This window comes from Chiloscyllium plagiosum, unplaced genomic scaffold (assembly GCF_037043375.1).
Source record: "Chiloscyllium plagiosum isolate Xiang-an unplaced genomic scaffold, Cpla_swu_hap1 HiC_scaffold_42, whole genome shotgun sequence".
Classification (NCBI taxonomy): domain Eukaryota; kingdom Metazoa; phylum Chordata; class Chondrichthyes; order Orectolobiformes; family Hemiscylliidae; genus Chiloscyllium; species Chiloscyllium plagiosum.
Window position 1 is genome coordinate 9,908,334 of NW_028270180.1, and position 20,704 is coordinate 9,929,037.

Genomic DNA, 20,704 nt, shown 5'->3' on the forward strand with positions numbered 1-20,704 from the left:
CAATTTGGCTAGATTTAATATTATTGCAAAGCACAGATGAATCAGGCATAAAAGGTTTTAATGGGAGGCAAATTTTACAGTACAGGCATGTGATTTGTCTGAGATGGACTGGACAGGACTGCGAAAGGGCACATCAGTGGTAAACCAATGGGAGGCACTAAAGAGTGAGATCCTTAAGGTATATCCCCTCTAAAAGGAGAAAGTGAGGACTGCAGATGCTGGAGATCAGCGCTGAAAATGTGTTGCTGGAAAAGCGCAGCAGGTCAGACAGCATCCAAGGAGCAGGAGAATCGACGTTTCAGGCATGCCCACATTGGGCTTATCAGTTATGTTTAAAAAGAAATTCCTGGATGTACATGTTGTTTTCATCCTCAAAGCCCTTTTTATTGTTCAAAATCCAGCTGATATGGGGATAGTTAAACTCTCCAACTATTGCCACCTTATTCCTACAGGCAGAAATTTGTCTACATTTATACCCATCTATCTGGATGCTGCCTGACCTGCGCTTTTCCAGCAACACATTTTCAGCTCCATCTCCTCTAAATCCTATGGTTGACTGGAAAAATGCAGGGGAATATTAAGCCGGAAAAAAACTTAAGATAGTCACAAAATGACTCAACACTGCAGATAACCTAGAGGAGGGTAGAAAGTATAGGGAACAAATTTTAGAAAAAAAAATTACCAAGCAAGATAAAGGGAAACCCAAAGATGATTTACCATTATTTAAACAGCAAAAGGGCAGCTAATGGAAAAGTGAGACCTATCAGAGATTAAGAAGGCAACTTGTTTGAAGATGTAGAGGGTATAGGAAGAATTTTAAATGAAATTTTTGTCTCCGTACTCTCAAAGAAATGGGATGATGTAGATATAGCAATCCAAGAGGAGCAGTGTGATTTATTGGGCACAATCATGACGAGAAAGAAAGTGTTAGAACCATTGGAGAGATGGAGATTGTTTTCCTTGGAGCAGAGAAAGGTGACATGATTGAGATAGACAGAATTATAAGGGGTCAAGATACCAGTTTCCCTTGGCAGAGAGTTCAGAAACCGTGGGTCACAGATTCAAACCAAGTGGCAGAAAAATTAGAGAGGATTTAAGGAAAATCTTTGTTATGGAGAGTTTGGTGGCTGGCTGGAATTCACTGCCTGAGTTTGTGTTGGAGGCAGAGACACTAAACTCTTCTTTTAAAAAGCATCAGGATCAGCACCTTAAATGCTGTAAGCTGCAAAGACTATAGGCCACATCCTGGAAGACAGGATTATAAAGAGCATCTTTGGGTCCGAATGGACAGGATTGGCAGATTGATCTCTTCTGTGCTACAACATTTCTATACTTCTGTAGTTGTATAGTCATGATCGTAGTATATTGACAGACTTGACACAACCATTTTCAAGTGTTGCCTGTGTGAAAGAGAGATTCTGGATATATTGGAAACAAGCTAACATTTAAAGGTGCATCAAATATTTGGCACAGACCTGACATCTCTCTCAATATAGTTGTGCTTTAGTTGTGGTTTTACAAATGAACTGAAAGGTGCATTTCACAAAATCCTTGCTTTGTAAGACACATGGCCAATGGCTTTAAAAAAATATCTGTGACTTTTACATGTGAGGTAGCCTTGAATGATTTTTGTTACATCCCTTCCCATCACATGAGTATTTTACATTTATCACTTTAGATTAAAATAACTATATTTGAAATCCACTGTTATCATCGCATTCTTCCAAAATGGAAGCCAGAAGGAGCATCTCTGCGTTTTAATAACCTTTGTAGCTACCTGTATTTTAATTTGAACTTCAAGTTGCTTGACACTCTTTTTGGCTAAGGGAGCAAAAAATTCTCACTTGTCAAGTATTGGCAAGCATGTGCAGATAATAAATTTTAATTCAGGTTCACTTAACTAGAGACCTTGCTTAAGCAACAGATGTGTAATATATGTACGTTAGTGTATTTGTAAACACTTGGTTTGAAATCCGAAGATGAGGTGATGAAGTTGAAACCATATTGTATCCATGAAAATATGACTAATTTAAATACCTAATATAGTTACACACAGACTTGGGTATACTAAAACAATAGAAGATGTTAGAAATACTCCACTCAGTATCTATGGGGAGAGAAACAAACATTTCAGAATAATGTTGCTGCCCTACTGTCAGAACTTAAAAGTTAGAACATTTCGAACTTTAAGTGTGTAAAATGTGGGAGTTTGGAAGTCGAAAAGTAGAGGCCTGTGATAGAATGGAAGAGGTTAAATGACAAAGGAACTCTTAGGTTGTACCCAGGGTAATAAATGGGACAAGTACAGAAGCAAGATAGGAGTCCGGAGGAGGGGTGAATGAAATAACGAAGAGCTTTTATCTAATGTGATATGCTCTGAAATTCCTGCAAAAGCGTAATGAGTTGGGTGGTCTCACAGTCGTGTGTTTTGTGTTTTACAACAGATTTAGCAAAATGAGCTCTCCCGTAATAGTATTTAAATTTTTTTTAGTATCTAGATTCTCTGAAATTGTTTGTATAATGCACCAGCAGTCACACAAGTGTCAACTAAGTTGTCAGTGTCAGACTTTCTCTGTGGAATTCAAAGCTTTTTGGCAAGACAGGGAGCTGATGGTCTTTTGTTATTGCTGGTCTCTTAATTCAGAGACCAGGTCATGTTCTGGGAATCTGGCTTCAAACTCTATCATGGCAGATGATGTAATTTTAATTCAATAAAAATCTGGAATTAAGAGTCTAATAATGACCATGAGTCCTTTAGTCTATTTTCCCTTTAAGGAAGGAAAGACCAATTAGGGATTGGTAATAAATGTTGGCTTAGCCAGTGACTCTGATCCTGTGCATGAATTTGTTTAAAAAAAAATCCTACCAGCTAATTTAAACCACCAATTAATTATAAAAGCAGATAAAGTTGAGATAATTTTAATTTTCTAAAATATCCCTGATTTAAAGAAAATTACCTTCAATTACTCAGCTGTGGTAACATGCTATTTTCTCACCTTGAAAGGTGATGTTATTGAAAGCAGAGTTGCCAGACTGGAATCTATTTCTGGTCTTTCTCTTGCTATTGTGAATGTGAACAAATGTATTTTTCTATGTTGCTGAATCACAGCAATTTAACTGGAAGCATTTGTTAAATTGTGCCTTTATTGAAAAAGCTAGAAGTCCATGAGAATTTTAGTCACACGCAGCTTCAACAGTGTACTTGTTGATGGAAGAATAAAGTTGTGTTAAAGATGTGCATGTTGGCATTTCTGCTAAAACTTGGTAAAAGATTGTCAATGTTCCAACACTGAAATGGACCATTTTAGCTCATCAAATATTCATGTTTTTCTCCACACAAGCCACTTGTTGACTCTGATTGTGTTCTCCATCATCATCACGAAGACTCCTTATCAAACAGTGGAAGGGACAGGGAGGGCTGGGAAGGGAGTCAGGGAGGCAAAGTTATTTGAGTTGGGCGGCACGGTGGCTCAGTGGTTAGCACTGCTGCCTCACCGCGCCAGGGAACCGGGTTCAATTCCAGCCTCGGACGACTGTCTGTGTGGAGTTTGCACATTCTCCTAGTGTCTGCGTGGGTTTCCTCCGGGTGCTCCGGTTTCCTCCCACAGTCGAAAGATGTGCAGGTTAGGTGAATTGGTCGTGCTAAATTTGCCCGTAGAGTTAGGTGCATTAGTTAGGGAGAATGGGTCTGGATGGGTTACTCTTCGGAGGTTTGGTGTGGACTAGTTGGGCCAAAGGGCCTGTTTCCATACTGTAGGGAATGTAATTAATCAAATTGGAGAACTCAGTGTTGAGTCTTCTAGGTTGAAGGCTGCCCAGGTGGAAGATAAGGTGGAAGATAAGATGTGGTGTGCTTGGTTGGTTGTGGCAATGGTGGAGGCCAAGGACGGTCATGCTGGAAAGGGAGTGGGAAGGGGAATAAAATGGGCGGTGACTAGGAGGTCCAGTCAGCCCCTGCGGGCCTGGCTGCAGTGCTCAGTGAACCGTTTCCTGAGTTTACATTTGGTCTCCCCAGTGTCGTGAAGATCACATCGGGAGCACCAGATGCAGCAAACTCGGTTGGAAGAGAGGCAGGTGAACCTCTTTCACCTAGGTGGGCTGCTTGGGGCCTGAAATGGAGCTGAGGGGAGTACCAGCAGGTTTTGCATCTTTTCCAATTGCTGGGGATAGTCCCTGGGGTGCAGGGGAATCGGTGGGAAGAGTGGCATAAATCAAGGACTGTCAGAGGGGTCAGGAGGGGAAGATGTTCTTGGTGGTGGGGTCTAGTTGAACTTGGCAGAAATGTTTAAGGATGATGTGTTGGATGCAGTGACTGGTGGGGTGATAGGTGAGGACAAGGGAACTCTGTCTTTATTGCGTTTGGGAGGCGGGGAGTGTTTACAGCAGTGAAACCGGGAATGGAGGTAGTGCGGTGTAGGGCTGTCTGAATGACAGGAGGAGGAAAAGCACATTATTGAAAATTAGGTAGACGTCTGGGATGCTTGCAAGTGGAATGTCTCCTTGTCAGAGTAGATGAGGCAGAGGAATTGGGAGAATGGGAATGAGTTCTTGCAGGATATTAGCTGGGAGGAGGTGTAGTCCTGGTTGTTGAGAGTCTGTGGGTTTGTAGTCAAAGTCTGTCTGGAGACTGTCGCCAGAGATGGAATTGGTGAGGTCAAGAAAGGAGAGGGAGGTGTCTGAGATGAACCAAGTGAACTTGATGGCAGGGTGGAAGTTGTGGGCGAAGTCAATGAACTGGGTGCGGAATGCTGCACTGATGCAGTCATCAATGTAAAGGTGGAAGAGTTGGGGCACAGTACCTGTGTAGGTCAACCTCTCTCTCTTTGAAAGTCTTCACATACCAAATGTGGGTTTCCCTTCAACTAGCTGATCCCAATCCACATTTCCCAGCTCCTGTCGAATTTTGGTATAGTTGGCCTTCCCCCAATTTAGCGCTGTTCTTTTAGGACCACTTTTGTCTTTGTCCATGAGTATTCTAAAACTTATGGAATTGTGACCACTATTCTCAAAGTAATCCCTGACTGAAATTTCAACCACCTGGCCAGGCTCATTCTCCAATGTCAGGTCCAGTATGGCCACTTCCCGAGTTGGGCTATTTACATTCTGCTCCAGAAAACCCTCATGGATGCTCCTTACAAATTCTGCTCCATCTAGACCCCTAACACTAAGTGAATCCCAGTCAATATTGGGAAAGTTAAAACCACCTATCACCACTACCCTGTTGCTCCTACATCTTTATAATCTGTTTACATATTTGTACCTCTATCTCTCACACACTGTTGGGAGGCCTGTAGTGCAGCCCCAACACCGCACCCTTCCTATTTCTGAGCTCTGCCCATAATGCCTCACTGCTTGGGTCTTCCATTGTACCCTCCTTCAGCACAGCTGTGGTATCCTCTCTGACCAATAATGCAACTCCTCCACCCCTTTTACTTTCCTCTCTATCCTGCCTGAAGCATCTATATCCTGGGAAATTTATTTGCCAAACTTGCCCTTCCCTCAACGAAGTCTCAGTAATAGCAATGACATCATACACCCAGGTACTAATCTAAGTCCTAAGTTTATCTGCCTTACCTACTACACTTCTTGCATTAAAATAAATGCATCTCAGACCACCTGTGTCTTTGCATTCAATATCTGCTCCCTGCCTACCTTTCCCCTTAATCACGCTGACTTAATTATCTAGCTCCTTACAGGCTATAGTTACTTTCTCCTTGCTGTCCACTAATCACCTCATTTGGTTTCTGTTCCCCAGCCGCATTAGTTTAAACCCTCCCCAACAGCGTTAGCAAAAGCACCCCCACGACATTGTTTCCAGTCCGGCCCATGTGTAGACCGTCCAATTTGTAATGCAGCTTTGAACTCTCACCCAACAGCCTGGTGCTCTTTTCCTGTGCCTAATGTGTAACTTGTAAAAACAAAAGGATCATATCAGACCATTATATCTCGTGGCTTGAAGGACCTTGCTGTGTTTATTTAGTTGCTGAATTGCAATAGTAATTGCATATCAAATATACCTAATTGGTTATAAGTGTATTTTCACATCCTGAGGTCTCAAAATACAAATGCAAGTCTTTCCATTCTTGAGAGAAGCAGTAGTGAAAGCATTGTACAAGTTAGCATAGTCCTCATTCTTCTGTTTCTGGAGATGAAGTTTTTGGAGGATTTTGTTCTTTGCAGCAGTACTCTCATTTAATCAGGTGGAAATGTTCTTTTGAGTTCATGCAGGAATTCTGGTCATTTCATTTTGTTAGGTCTTGGCTGTTAGCTGACGTGCCAAGAAAGCTGAATGAAGCAACCATTCTTTTGAGACTCTGCACAGAGTGTGCAAGGGCCATGTTAAAACAATTAATTGCACATGCCTCACCTCACCCAAACTGTTCAAATTCCACTTGCTGTCCAACAGGTGCTACAGCAGTACATAGTTACTTGTATCTGGCCCTTCCCATGCTTCTGGCTTTGTTGGAACCAGGTACTTGGGAGGTACTTGCAAGGCTCAGACTTGCCCTGAGGTACAAATGACTGCAGACCATTACACTGTATAACCCTGATGCCCACCACCATGATGAACTAATTAATCACCCCCACAAGTGCTCTGTGTTGTATGACCCCCTCCAAGATTATGCCCTCCTTCTTCCAGTAAGTGGTGATTTGAAATAACTCCACAGAGGCAGGTGTCCTGGCACCAAGTCACCCTGTATCTAAATGTGGAGAGTCCTTGACACAGATCCAACCCCCTTAGAGCCAGCTCGCTGAGGGAATGTCTCTCAGTCCTGTTCCCATTTGTAGGTCACGGTTCCCTGATTGTGGCTGTTAATCTGGCCCAAACAGGGAATCTCTGTTCTGAGGCTGACCTTAACAGAATCACTACATCCCTCCACCTCTGAGTTTAAGGGCATGGGCTGGTTTTTGTTTCTGTACCCCTTCCTGGGCCATTTTTGCACCGGGTCAGGTTCTTCCAACTCTACCTTTTGATATGGGCAGCATGTAACACACAGTAACTTACTACTTATGCCTGGAGCGTCTCTGAAGGAATTCATTCCCCTCTTCAGGCAACAACGGTGTCGAGACAGTGACATCGATAGTGTCCATCTCAGGTTCCAAGGTATCTTCAAAGCGTGATGGAAAGGGAGAACCTACAGGTTCAGGAATAGTCTGAAAGGCTGTCGACGAACCGGACATATTTTGCTCCTGCGCTGTTTGCACGTTTACAGCTTTCATATGGTTCATGTGCTTGCTCAGGACCATCGCACCAACCAGAACTGGACCTGACCTTGTGTCAATCATGCCTCTTATCCATGCTGGGTCATTCCTCTCATTGCCACGCCAAATTTTGTCCCCTGAAGTGAGCTGTTTCTCTTGCTTAGCAGAGTCTTGAGTCTGGCATTAGGGTTCCTGATGCCATTTCGCCTCTGCCCCTTGGTCCAGAGAGATCAGACTTAACCTGGTGCGGAGTCTTCTCCCCATTAGCAACTCTAGAGCTAGCCCTGTAGTTTACATGGATGGTCCTGTTATCAAATAGGAGCCAGGATTGTTTGGTATTTAGTGAAACTGTAAGCCTGCCTTCAAAGTTTGGATTGCTCTTTCTGTCAGACCATTGGACGTTGGATGGTATGTACCTGTCCTTCTATGACGAATACCATTCGACTTCAGGAATAGTCATTCCCTGCTGGTAAATGATGGCCCATTATCTGTGATTGACACTTCTGGGAAAATGTGCATTGCAAAAGATGTGAACAATTTTTCTGTTGTCCCCGTGTTTGACAAATGAACACTATCCACATCCAGCCACTTTGAGTAGTCATCTACAGTGACTAAGAGCATTAAGCCCCCACGAGAGAACCTGCATAGTCGATGTGTAACCAAGACTGGGGTTTACCCGGTAATTCCCAAGAACGTGGGGGAGTTGCTGGTGATAATTTGTATCCCTGTTGGCAATCTGGACACTGCCCCAGCAACGTGGCTATGTCTGCATCCAGTCACGGCCACTAGACATTACTTCTTGCCAACGTCTTCATTTTGGAAACCCCTGGATGACCCTTGTGGAGGTCGGCCAATAACTGGCGATGACCTTTGCTTGGAACAATCACTCTTGCTCCCCATAGTATTATGCCATCCTCTACTGTGATCTGGTCTCTCTGGGTCCAAAATGGCTTCAGTTCTGGTTGTGACAGCCTGTTGGATTCCCCATGACCACCAGCTGTTTGTTTTGCCAGCACCAGATCGTTCTGCGTCCAAAGTCTGATATTGTCAGCTGTAACTGGAAGGGTGTCCAGAAAATGTAAAGCCATTACAGACTCTTGCAGTGGCAGTACTACCAGTGGTGTTTTTGTCAGTGGGAGACAGATCAATGCATCTCCATTTGCTACTTGACCTCCTGGATAATGTTCCAGCTTCTAATTATATGTACTTCATGTTAGAGTCCATCACTGAATTTTGCCTGAAGCTATAGGTGAGACTGATCTGGATCCCTCGGACAGAATGTCTGACACCCCTGTTCTTATCTGCCAGCCAGGGCTCCCTGATCAGACCCGATTAACATCTCCAAGCACTGAACTCATCTCCTATGACGTCCACCTGGCTGACCTCCTTACAATGACTACACTAATGTCGTTCTTCCTCCTTCTTAGGATTCCATGCTGTACATCTCTATGATTCTATATATATGCTTCAGGAAATATATGTTTTCAACTAATTTTCTTTTGTTGTTTGTTGCTCTGGTGCAGTCTTGTCATGTTTCAAAGCGATTGCTAGGTTGCATTGTACCACATATCAAGATTTTTGCCAAGTGCAGTGGGAAGCTTTGATCTATTCAACAGCCGATGTATTGTTTTACTAAGTGTTTCTTATGGCACACAAGTTTAGATGTGGCGCGATTTGCTTTGTTTAATATCTGGCCAGTATCCATTGTTTAGAACCTGCAAAGAGGCTGTGTCCATAATAAAATGATATATTATACTTGTTGGCACCACTAATTCATTTTGTTGCAGAATTTAATATTATGTATTGTGATGTGTAAGATTATTACAGTTGCCAGCATTAACTATGTTTGCACTTAAGGTTCATTGTTAATTTTCCTGATTGGGCTGTTCTTAATGAGCAGGGAAAGTTAAAACAAAATGGTCATTGCTTTCAAACCAATACAAGTACCTGAGCTCTGAAATTCAGCCATGGTAGTTCACCCACAAGTGCTCTCAGGATTATGATTTGCACACTTATGTTCTCCAGATTATAAATTATTTGTAAATTATTTTTAAATTTGGAGGTAACTGAGCATGTCCTGCTTAGTTGGATATAAGGGGCATATATTTTATTTCTGAATTTGTAGCATATCAGATTGATTCCTGAAGTTTTCTGTTTCTCTAAAGCATGAAAGCTCTGGTTCCAGAGCTGATAGAAAGTCCACTTTGTCACAAAGTGCTAAGTGTCATTGTTTTAATGTAATTGATTATAACCACGCAGTCTCCACTTTACAGATCTCTATCTTGTGGTGGGCTACATTTGTGTGACAGGAGCCTTCAAAAATATTATTCCTTTTTCTGAAGGGAAAACATCTGTGCCAATTCGTTGCGTGTTAAGTATCACTGTTTCTTGGCAACCCATAGTTTACAAACGGTGTATTTTAGACTTAAATAAACTGTAGCAGTTTCCTCATTCTTTTCGTTTTGTTGCTATGTAATTGGTATGTGCTGAGTTTGAGCTGCATGTTCAGAATTTCTCCAGTGGCGTGCAAGCAGGCTGCGGCAAACAACAGAAATACACCTGACTGACCAACACATTTTTTGTTCTATTTAAGTATGTGTATCAGGAGCCATCAGACTGTTTCGATCCCTGAAGGCTTAATGCTCTTTAAGTGACTACTATCATCTCTTGGGTTACTTTTGCAAATACCGGAACTGTTGGAAAGTACAAGTTGCTATGGCAAAGTATGTCCAGGGAGAAATTAAATTAAAGCATCAGGGACTTGAAGGGGATTCATGCTATTTGAAGTTAATCGTTTTGGTTGGCTGTCACATCAAAGCATAACCTTCAAAAAGTTCTTCAAAAGCTGCCTTGAGTATTATTGATTATTGCTTATAAGTTCAGTTGAATGAATAAACTGTAACTTGCCCACTCTTGTAGCTACTTAAAACTGAGGGATGAACCCATCAGATCAGGAACATTTGCTTCCTCTTTTCAGGTGGAACAGGTGTCGGGGATGTTAGAGTTGCAGCCTGCATTGGTAGGGGATTCGATATGTACTCTGATAGGTTATGGACAAGATTGTGATTGCTATAATGTCGTCTTCCACAGTTCAGTACCCGGATACATTATTGACTAGATTTGCAGATCCAGATCGAATTCTGGAGGAGTATATGATTGTGATAGTGTGCCTCCATCTTTCTTGTTAAGGAATCAATGCATTTAGTAGGATGGCAGGAAATCGGACCTTGGGTAAAAGATTTTAAATAAAAATTCCAGCTAGTGCACTGAGATTTTAATCTCCAAAGCGCGAATAGTTTTGAGTATTTAATAAGCTCATAGCCTTTACTGCAAGTATTTTAAAAAAATGACATAAAGCTACCCCTACTACATAGGGGAAAGTGAGCACTGCAGATGTTGGAGATTAGAGTCAAGATTAGAATGGTGCTGGAAAAGCACAGCAGGTCAGGCAGCGTCCGAAGAGCAGGAAAATCGACGTTACGGGCGCGGGCCCTTCATCAGGAATGAGGCTGGGATCCTTGGGGGTAGAAACATTCAATGGGTGGGGGTGAGGCTGAGGAGAAGGTAGTTGAGAGTGCAGTAGGTGAATGGAGGAAGGGGTAAAGGTGATAGGTAGGAGAAGAGGGTGAAGTGGGTAGGTGGGAAGGAAGATTTGACAGGTGGGACAGGTCATGAGGATGGTGCTGAACTGGAAGTTTGGAACTGGGGTAAGGTGGAGGGAGGAGAAATGATGAAACTGGTGAAGTCCACATTGATGCCCTGGGGTTGAAGGGTACCGAGGTGGAAGATGAGGCATTCTTCCTCCAGGCTTTAGGTGGTGAGAGAGTGGCAGCGGAGGAGGCCCAGAACCTGCATGTCCTCGGCAGAGTGGGAGGTGTAATTGAAATGATTTGCCATGGGGTGGTGAGGTTGATTGGTGAGGGTGTCCCGGAGATGTTCCCTGAAGTGCTTTGTGAGAAGGCATCCAGTCTCCCCAGTGTAAAGGAGGCTGCATAGGGAGCAACAGATGCAGTAAATGTCGTTTGTGGGAGTGCAGGTGAAACTTTGATGGATATGGAAGGCTCCTTTGGGGCCTTTGATGGAGGTGACGGGGAAGGTGTGGGTGCAGGTTTTGCAATTCCTGAGGTGGCAGGGCAAGGTGCCAGGAGGGGAGGGCGGGTTGTTGGGGGGTGTGGACCTGACCACAGAGTCACTGAGGGAATGGACTTTGCGGAAAGTGGATACGGGCAGGGAGGGAAATATATTCCTGGTGGTGGGGTTCACTTGTAGGTGGTGAAAATATCATTACTTCTAACACATGATACTTGTAAATAGGACATATCAATTTAATTATATTCCCAATTCCATGCTACCTTCTTTTTTTTTGACTGGGCAAATGAATAATGTTTTGGGCTATGGAACTTCAATCAGTTTGTGTTCAGGCCATACTGAATTTTTATGGTGTTTTTATACTTTGCCACAAAAAGGGAGCATCCTAAGATTTTTCTTGTTTCATGGGGCGAGAGGATCACTGGCAAAATCAATGTTTGTTTTCCATCTTATTTGCATTGAGTGTCACTCTGACAAGCCAAGGAACTATAGATCGGTGAGCAAGTCGGTGGTGGGCAAGTTGTTGGAGGGAATCCTGACATGAACATGTATTTGGAAAGGCCAGGACTGATTAGTGATAGTCAACATGGCTTTGTGCATGGGAAATCATGTCTCACAAGCTTGATATTTGTTTGAAGAACTAACAGAGAGGATTGATGAGGCAGAGCAGTGGATGTAATGTATATGGACTTCAGTAAAGCCTTCAACAAGGTTCCCTGTGGTAGACTGGTTAGCGAGGTAGATCTCATGGAATACAGTGAGAACTAGCCATTTGGATACAGAACTGGCTCAAAGATAGAAGACAGAGGGTGGTAGTGGAGGGTTGTTTTTCAGACTGGAGGCCTGTGACCAGTGGAGTGTCACAAGGATTGGTGCTAGGTCCACCATTTTTTTGTTATTTATATAAATGATTTCGATGTATACATAAGAGGTATAGTTAGTAAGTTTGCAGATGACACCAACATTGAGGGTGCAGTGGACATTAAAGAAGGTTACGTCAGACTACAATGTGATCCTGATCAGATGGGTCAATGGGCTGAGACGTGGCAGATGGAGTTTAATTTAGATAAATGCAAGGTGCTGCACTTTGGAAAAGCAAATCTTAGCAGGACTTATACACTTAATGCTAAGGTCCTGGGGAATGTTGCTGAACAAAGAGACCTTGGAGTGCAGTTTCATAGCTCCTTGAATGTAGAGTCGCAGGTAAATAGGATAGTGAAGGTGGTGTTTGACATGCTTTCCTTTATTGGTCAGAGTATTGAGTACAGGAGTTGGGAGGTCATACTGTGGCTGTACAGGACATTAGTTAGGCCACTTTTGGAATATTATGTGTAGTTCTGGTCTCCATCCTACTGGAAGGATGTTGTGAAACTTGAAAGGGTTCAGAAAAGATTTACAAGGATGTTGCCAGGGTTGGAGGATTTAAGTTATCGGAAGAGGCTGGGGCTGTTTTCCCTGGAGTGTCTGAGGCTGAAAGGTGACCTCTGAGGTTTATACAATCATGAGGGGCATGGATAGGGTAAATAGACATAGTCTTTTCCCTGGGGTGGGGGAGTCTAGAACTAAAAGGCAAAAGTTTAAGGTGAGAGGGGAAAGATATAAAAGGGACCTAAGGGACAACATTTTCACATAGCGTGGTGGGTGTATGGAATGTGCTGCCAGAGGACGTGGTGGTGGCTGGCTCATTTGCAACATTTAAAAGGCATCTGGATGGATACATGAATAGGAAGGATTTGGAGAGATATGGGTCAAGTGCTGGCAAATGGGACTAGATTAGTTTGGAAAATCTGGTCGGTATGGGTGAGTTGGCCCGAAGGGCCTGTTTCCATGCTGTATGTGACTCTTTGACTTAGTGTATCCTGCTTGGCCAATTCAGAGGTGGTTGGGAACCAGTCACATTGCTGCGGATCTGGAGTTACATTTAGGCCAAATCTTGTAAGGATGGCAACTTCCTTCCCTGAAGGATATTAGCAAACCCAGATGGCATTTTACAATTGGATATTCCATGGTTGCCATTATTAATGCTAGCTTTCAATTCAAATTCTTTATTATTTGAAGTTGAATTCTACCAGCACTCGTGATGCGATTTGAATTGGTGTTCGCAGACCATTAGTCTGGGTCTCTGGATTACTAGATCAATGACTTTTCCACAACCCTGATACCTTCTTCCTAGAGGTCGATTCGCTCAGTTAACTGGATTGTGTGTTTGCAGTTCAATTCACATGCTGAAGTTATCCTGAAGGTCCCATCTTCTCAACCTCACCCTTTGCCTGGGGTGTGAAAGCTCTTCAGTGAAACTCTGTCTTCTCATCGGAGACCAGCCTTGTGGTCTTCTGGTACTATGGTGACTTTACCTTCACACTTAATATCTTGCCCCTTCAGTTAAAGTGGAAGTTACATACGAAATACAAAGGTACGGTTATGAGCTTAGAATTTTACTTTTGAAATAGGTGCCTTCTGTCATATCTGAGATATCCAGTCATTCAAAAATGTGGCATGCTGTTGCAACTGTTAGCTTTTTAAAGGTTTTGAGTGTTGGTAAAATTTAGTTTTCTTAAAAGCAATTGTGTATGATTCCTCCCTCCATTCCTGTTTTAGGTAAGAAGGAAACAAAAGTCAGGTTTAGTTTTGGGAATTAAGCATTCCTTTCTGTAAATTTCTCAAATTTAGTGCAGCAAATTCCCAAGGAATGCTCTTTATGACAGTGAAACATAATTAGAAACTCATCACTTTTTATCCATTGCAAAGGGCTGACATAACCAATAAAATTTAACATTGAATCTGAGGTTTCGGAAAACTATGCTGGCGGTCTCCACATCATTACGGGGGCGGCAGGCTCCACAGTGGGCCATTTCTGTAAAGTATTTTCATTTTGGATATGTTTCAGTAATGTATTCCAACAGCGCGGGTTTTTTTTCAATTTAATTCCCTGTAATTCCTTTTTGGAATTAGATTTCCTCTTGCGTCAACCCGTGAAACAATTGCTGTTCAGCCAAAGGTGCTGACTGGCGACTTGCTTCCACACCAGCTACCTCACCAAAAAAAAGTCCTGTGATCCATTCTTTCTCCTGCTTTTCTGGTGTAGTTCATGTGTATTTCTACAGCTATGAACTATAGGCATGTATCCCAGACTCTACCTTTTATATCATGGAGTTTCTTTGAAAAAATGTTTCGACAAGAAAGTTCTATCAAAAGTGTAACAGTTTGTATCTGCTCCCCAGTATTTCCAATTCTCGACTTAGCTTATGCTGCATTTGGCTTCAATTTAAATTGCCAGGATTCCCTAGTGCCTCACTCGGTTCTACAATTATATCAGCATTTTTTTCTGCATTCCAAAAAACTATGCCTGGTTTCATTGCATGCAGCTGTTCATGGAACTGTTGCAATTTCAAGTGATATGTCAAACGTCAAACAACTTTTAAATACTTGTATTGTGCAGTTAATGCAAGTAGAGGTGCTACACACACGTTTATTTTTCCCACATATATATGAAACCGGTGGAAATGGTTAGTCCCCATTGATTATCTGCCCAAATGATAAATTTGGGCAGGAGTTCATTGTACTTACATTTCACTGTATTGTAACATGCCTGGATGAAACTAATGTTGGCTAACTGCTTTTATAAAGCTTGAATTCTGATGAGCCCATTGGTTCTGGACTTGACCATGCCCAGTTAATTTTGCAAACCACAAAGTGCTCCAGTAATCAATGGCCCTCAATACATCAGATGCAGCTCAATTGGCACTGAAGTAAGCTTAATACTCAACCATATCTTTGATTCTTTTCACCTTGCGTTATGAGTGAGTCTTGCTTGAGACCGATGTGAAGTATTTTTTGTATTTTGGTATCTTGCCCATTTGCAATTTCAGAAGATTTCTTCGCATTAAGTAACAATTGGAACACCAGTTAATGGATTGTTTTGAACTGATGGGCACGACTTGAAGAAACTTTGCAGAAGCGTGAATATTTGCAGACATTGTCGTGCAGGATCCTTTTTAAAACATGGGCAATGCTGACAAGGTTGGAATTCCCCATCTACCCCTAGTTAAGACTTGAGTGGTTTGATTGGCCATTTCAAAGGGCATTTGAAACCACATTGCAGTAGGTCTGGAGTCACACGTAGGCCAGACTAAGTACGGATAGCAGATTGTCTTCCCTGAAAGTTATTGCTGGAGCAGGTAGATTTTTAAGAGTCTTTCAAAATCGAGGTGTTCATAAAGATCTAGGTGCTCTTGTACAGCAGTCAATGAAAACAAGCATGCAGGTACAGCAGACAGTGAAGAAAGCTAATGGCATGCTGGACTACATAACAAGAGGAATTGAGTATAGGAGCAAAGAGGTCCTTCTGCAGCTGTACAGGGCCCTGATGAGACCACACCTAGAGTATTGTGTGCAGTTTTGGTCTCCAAATTTGGGGAAGGGCATTCTGGCTATTGAGGGAGTGCAGCGTATGTTTGCAAGGTCAATTCCCAGAATGGTGAGACTATCATATGTTGAAAGATTGGAGCGACTGGGCTTGTATCTGCTTGAGTTTAGAAGGATGAGAGGGGATCTGATTGAGGCGTATAAGATTATTAAAGGATTGGACACTCTGGAGGCAAGAAGCATGTTTCCGCTGATGGGTGAGTCCCGAACCAGAGGACACAGCTTAAACATGAGGGGTAGGCCATTTAGAACAGAGTTGAGGAGAAACCTCTTCATTCAGAGAGTGGTGGATATATGGAATACTCTGCCCCAGAAGGAAGTGGTGGCCAAGTCTCTGGATACTTTCAAGAAAGAGATGCATACAGCTCTTAAAGATAGTGAAATCAAGGGTTATGGGGATAAGGCAGGAACAGGACACATGAAATCCTCCTTTTCTCTCACTATTCTCCCACCCTTTTTCTCAGATGGAAGTTTGAAATTTTTACAATCAGTGGTGGTCTGCTTTGGTTTGAAAATTTACTACTTTTATTTCAATGATTCATTCATGTAATGAGTATTGGTATCTAGGCCAACATTATGATCATCTATGAACATAATGGTGGTGCTGGCTCGACGGGCCGAATGGCCTACTCCTGCACCTATTATATATTGAAATGGTTACTTCCATTGACATTTTAAATGAAAAATTCAAATTCTCTAACCGTTTAAAGTATGATTTGAAATTTGTCTTTCTACTGCCAAGATGTTTAGGGGAATGTAGTGATGTTTATTACATGTTGCAATTACCTTGTTTTTGCTTGTTTTCCAGATTCAGGATTGGTTGTCCCCAGTATTTCTTATGACTTGCATAAGAAGTTGCTGGCTACTGCTGAAAGGCATGGCCTGTCACTGGAGCGCAGACTGGAAATGGCTGGAGTGTGTGCGAGCCAAATGACACTCACACTGCTTGGGGGACCTAACAGGTACCTCTAGGGCTTATGGAAAGTGCTGTCATTCTTTTTAATGCGCATTTTGTTTTGTATCCAGTCAGTTTGTCTTAGCAAGAAACTTCTATGCTTGTTGGGAAAAATGGACCTTCCCTTTCACTGTTGGTTTGAGTTTCTAGTGGTAGCAGCAAACTTCAATTCCTGCATTCATTTGGGATAAGCAGTTTTAGTGAGTCTCTACCTAATGAGAATTAGTCTGAAATACACACTTGAGCCACTGTGATATTCTTGAAATGAGGGTGAGTTTTTGTCAATCCCTGACTGCCTTGAGTGACTTACCAGGCCATTTGAAGGGCAATTAACTGTTAACATCATTGATCTGGGTGTGGAGCCACATCTAGTCCAGACCAGGTAATGACGGCAGATTCCCTTTCCTGAAGGATAGTAGTGAACTGGATGGATCTTTATGACCAGCCGGGATAGTTTCAGGGTCACCAGTACTGAGATTATGTTTCATCCTAGTTTTTATTCATAGAGCTCTAAATATGACTGGGTGTCACGGTGGGATTCAAACCCATTTCCTCAAAGCATCAGCCAGGATTACCCAGTTTGCAGCAGCAACATCACAAAGCAAAGAGAAAAGGATAATTATGCACCTCCCTTCAGCTTTCCTGTGCTGGTTATTTGAATATACTATTTGAGTTGGGCTGGGCCAGTGTAAATACAAGAGGTGAGAGGCTGAAAGTTCTGCGACAAATAACTCACTGTGACTTCCTGAAGCCTAGTAGTCATCTGCAAGTGATATACTAAGATTGCAATGGAATATGCTCTATTTGCTAGGATGTTACAAGCCCTGATATCATTCAAGTCTCTCAACATTGTACAAGACAAGGCAATCCTGATTGGCATCCCATTCACCACCACTTTGAACATTCACTTGCTCCACCACTGATACACAGTGCCAGCAGTGTATGAGAGGTTGTGTAAAAACTCTCAAAAGCTCTTTTGATAGTACTTCCAAACCTGCAACCTCTCTACTACCTAGAAGGATAGGGGCAGCAAATACATGGAGACATCATCACAGCCAAGTTATTTTGAGCCATTCTCTGTCCTGAGTTGGAACTACATTGCCTTTCCTTGCCATTGCTGGATCAAAATCCTGAGATTGCTTTCATAATGCTGGATGAACTGCAGCTGTTCAAAAAGACAGCTCACCACCACTCTTTAAAGGGTGATTATAAGGATGATCAATAAATGCTGTCCTAGCCAGTGATGTTCACATCTTGTGAAAAAATATAAAGTGCCTTTAAACTTCCTTTTACATGAAATCCTCCTTCCGTCTCACCATTCTCCCACCCCTTTTTCTCAGAAGTTTGAGACTTTACAATCTGTGGTGGTTTGCTTTGGTTTGAAAATTTACTTCTTTTATTTCAATGATTCATTCATGTAATGTGAGCATTGGTATCTAGGCCAACATTATCTTCTCCATTGAGAAGATATGGTGACCTAACATTTGTGAACTCCTTTAGTCCACGTGGTGTGCAGACATCCACAGTGCTGTTATTAGAGAGAGCTTCTCTCTAAAGAGAGTTCCAGAATAACAATGTACTTCCAAGACAAGATGGAGTGTGATGTGGACAGGATCTAGCAGCTGGAAGAGTTCCCATGTATCTGCTGCCCTATTATAGGTGGTTGAGGTTTGGACGGTACTGTTGAAGGAGTTTTGAGTTATTGTAGTGCATCTTGTGGATGGTACACACTGCTGCCATTGTCTGCTGAAGTAAATGAATGTGGGAGGCCAGTCAAGCTGTCTGCTTTGTTTTAGATGATGTCACATGCCTTGAGTTTTGGCAAAGCACTCATCCAGGCAAATGGGGGGGCTATTCTATCACTTGTCTGATTTGTGCCATGTAGATGGTGGACCAGTCTTCGAGGAATCAGGAGGTGAGTGAGTCCAGAATTTCTAACCCGTGATTTGCTCTTGTAGCCAAAGTACTTATATGGCTAGTCTAATACAGTTTCTGGTCAATGTAACCTCCTTCTATCTCTCTCTCGCTCTCTCGCTCTCTCTCTCGCTCTCTCTCTCGCTCTCTCGCTCGCTCTCTCGCTCGCTCTCTCGCTCGCTCGCTCTCTCTCTCTCGCTCTCTCTCTCGCTGTCGCTCTCGCTCTCGCGCTCTCGCTCTCTCGCGCTCTCGCTCTCTCGCGCTCTCGCTCTCTCGCTCTCTCTCGCGCTCTCTCTCTCTCGCGCTCTCTCTCTCGCGCTCTCTCTCTCTCGCGCTCTCTCTCTCGCGCTCTCTCTCGCGCTCTCTCTCTCCCCTCTCTCTCGCGCTCTCTCTCTCTCGCGCTCTCTCTCTCTCGCGCTCTCTCTCTCTCGCGCTCTCTCTCTCTCGCGCTCTCTCTCTCTCGCGCTCTCTCTCTCTCGCGCTCCTCTCTCTCGCGCTCTCTCTCTCTCGCGCTCTCTCTCTCTCGCGCTCTCTCTCTCTCGCGCTCTCTCTCTCTCGCGCTCTCTCTCTCTCTCGCTCTCTCTCTCTCCTCTCTCTCTCTCGCGCTCTCTCTCTCTCGCGCTCTCTCTCTCTCGCGCTCTCTCTCTCGCTCTCTCTCTCGCGCTCTCTCTCTCTCGCGCTCTCTCTCTCTCGCGCTCTCTCTCTCGCGCTCTCTCTCTCGCGCTCTCTCTCTCTCGCGCTCTCTCTCTCTCGCGCTCTCTCTCTCTCGCGCTCTCTCTCTCTCGCGCTCTCTCTCTCTCGCTCTCTCTCTCTCGCTCTCTCTCTCGCGCTCTCTCTCTCGCGCTCTCTCTCTCGCGCTCTCTCTCTCGCGCTCTCTCTCTCGCGCTCTCTCTCTCGCGCTCTCTCTCTCGCGCTCTCTCTCTCGCGCTCTCTCTCTCGCGCTCTCTCTCTCGCGCTCTCTCTCTCGCGCTCTCTCTCTCGCGCTCTCTCTCTCGCGCTCTCTCTCTCGCGCTCTCTCTCTCGCGCTCTCTCTCTCGCGCTCTCTCTCTCGCTTCTCTCTCTCGCGCTCTCTCTCTCGCGCTCTCTCTCTCTCGCGCTCTCTCTCTCTCGCGCTCTCTCTCGCGCTCTCTCTCTCTCTCGCGCGCTCTCTCTCTCTCGCGCGCTCTCTCTCTCTCGCGCGCTCTCTCTCTCTCGCGCGCTCTCTCTCTCTCGCGCTCTCTCTCTCGCGCGCTCTCTCTCTCTCGCGCGCTCTCTCTCTCTCGCGCTCTCTCTCTCTCGCGCGCTCTCTCGCTCTCGCGCGCTCTCTCGCTCTCGCGCGCTCTCTCTCTCTCGCGCGCGCTCTCTCTCTCGCGCTCTCTCTCTCTCTCGCGCTCTCTCTCTCTCTCGCGCTCTCTCTTCTCGCGCTCACTCTCTCTCGAGCTCACTCTCTCTCTCGCGCTCACTCTCTCTCTCTCGCGCTCACTCTCTCTCTCGCGCTCTCTCTCTCTCGCGCTCTCTCTCTCTCGCGCTCTCTCTCTCTCGCTCTCTCTCGCGCTCTCTCTCTCTCTCGCGCTCTCTCTCTCTCGCGCTCTCTCTTCTCTCGCGCTCTCTCTCTCTCTCTCTCTCGCGCTCTCTCTCTCTCGCGCTCTCTCTCTCTCTCCGCCTCTCTCTCTCTCGCGCTCTCTCTCTCTCTCGCGCTCTCTCTCTCTCGCGCTCTCTCTCTCTCTCGCGCTCTCTCTCTCTCGCGCACTCTCACTCTCTCGCGCTCTCTCTCTCTCTCTCGCGCTTCTCTCCTCTCTCTCGCGCTCTCTCTCTCGCGCTCTCTCTCTCTCTCGTGCGCCTCTCTCTCTCTCGCGCTCTCTCTCTCTCGCGCTCTCTCTCGCTCTCTCTCTCTCTCGCGCTCTCTCTCTCTCTCGCGCTCTCTCTCTCTCGCGCTCTCTCTCTCTCTCTCTCGCTCTCTCTCTCGCGCTCTCTCTCTCTCTCGCGCTCTCTCTCTCTCGCGCTCTCTCTCTCTCTCGCGCTCTCTCTCTCTCGCGCTCTCTCTCTCTCTCGCGCTCTCTCTCTCTCTCGCGCTCTCTCACTCTCTCGCGCTCTCTCTCTCTCTCTCGCGCTCTCTCTCTCTCGCGCTCTCTCTCTCTC

The 20,704-nt window shown here is 44.4% G+C and overlaps 1 protein-coding gene across 2 annotated transcripts in view; it reads left to right on the forward strand.

Moving 5' to 3' along the window:
* edc3 (enhancer of mRNA decapping 3 homolog (S. cerevisiae)) overlaps positions 1–20,704 on the forward strand; it is a 120,019-nt gene that overhangs the window by 85,943 nt on the left and 13,372 nt on the right. For both annotated transcript variants that reach the window (XM_043680252.2, XM_043680253.2), the window contains exon 5: positions 16,526–16,679. In XM_043680252.2, the coding sequence (XP_043536187.1) occupies positions 16,526–16,679 (154 nt within the window). The remainder of the gene's footprint in view (positions 1–16,525; positions 16,680–20,704) is intronic.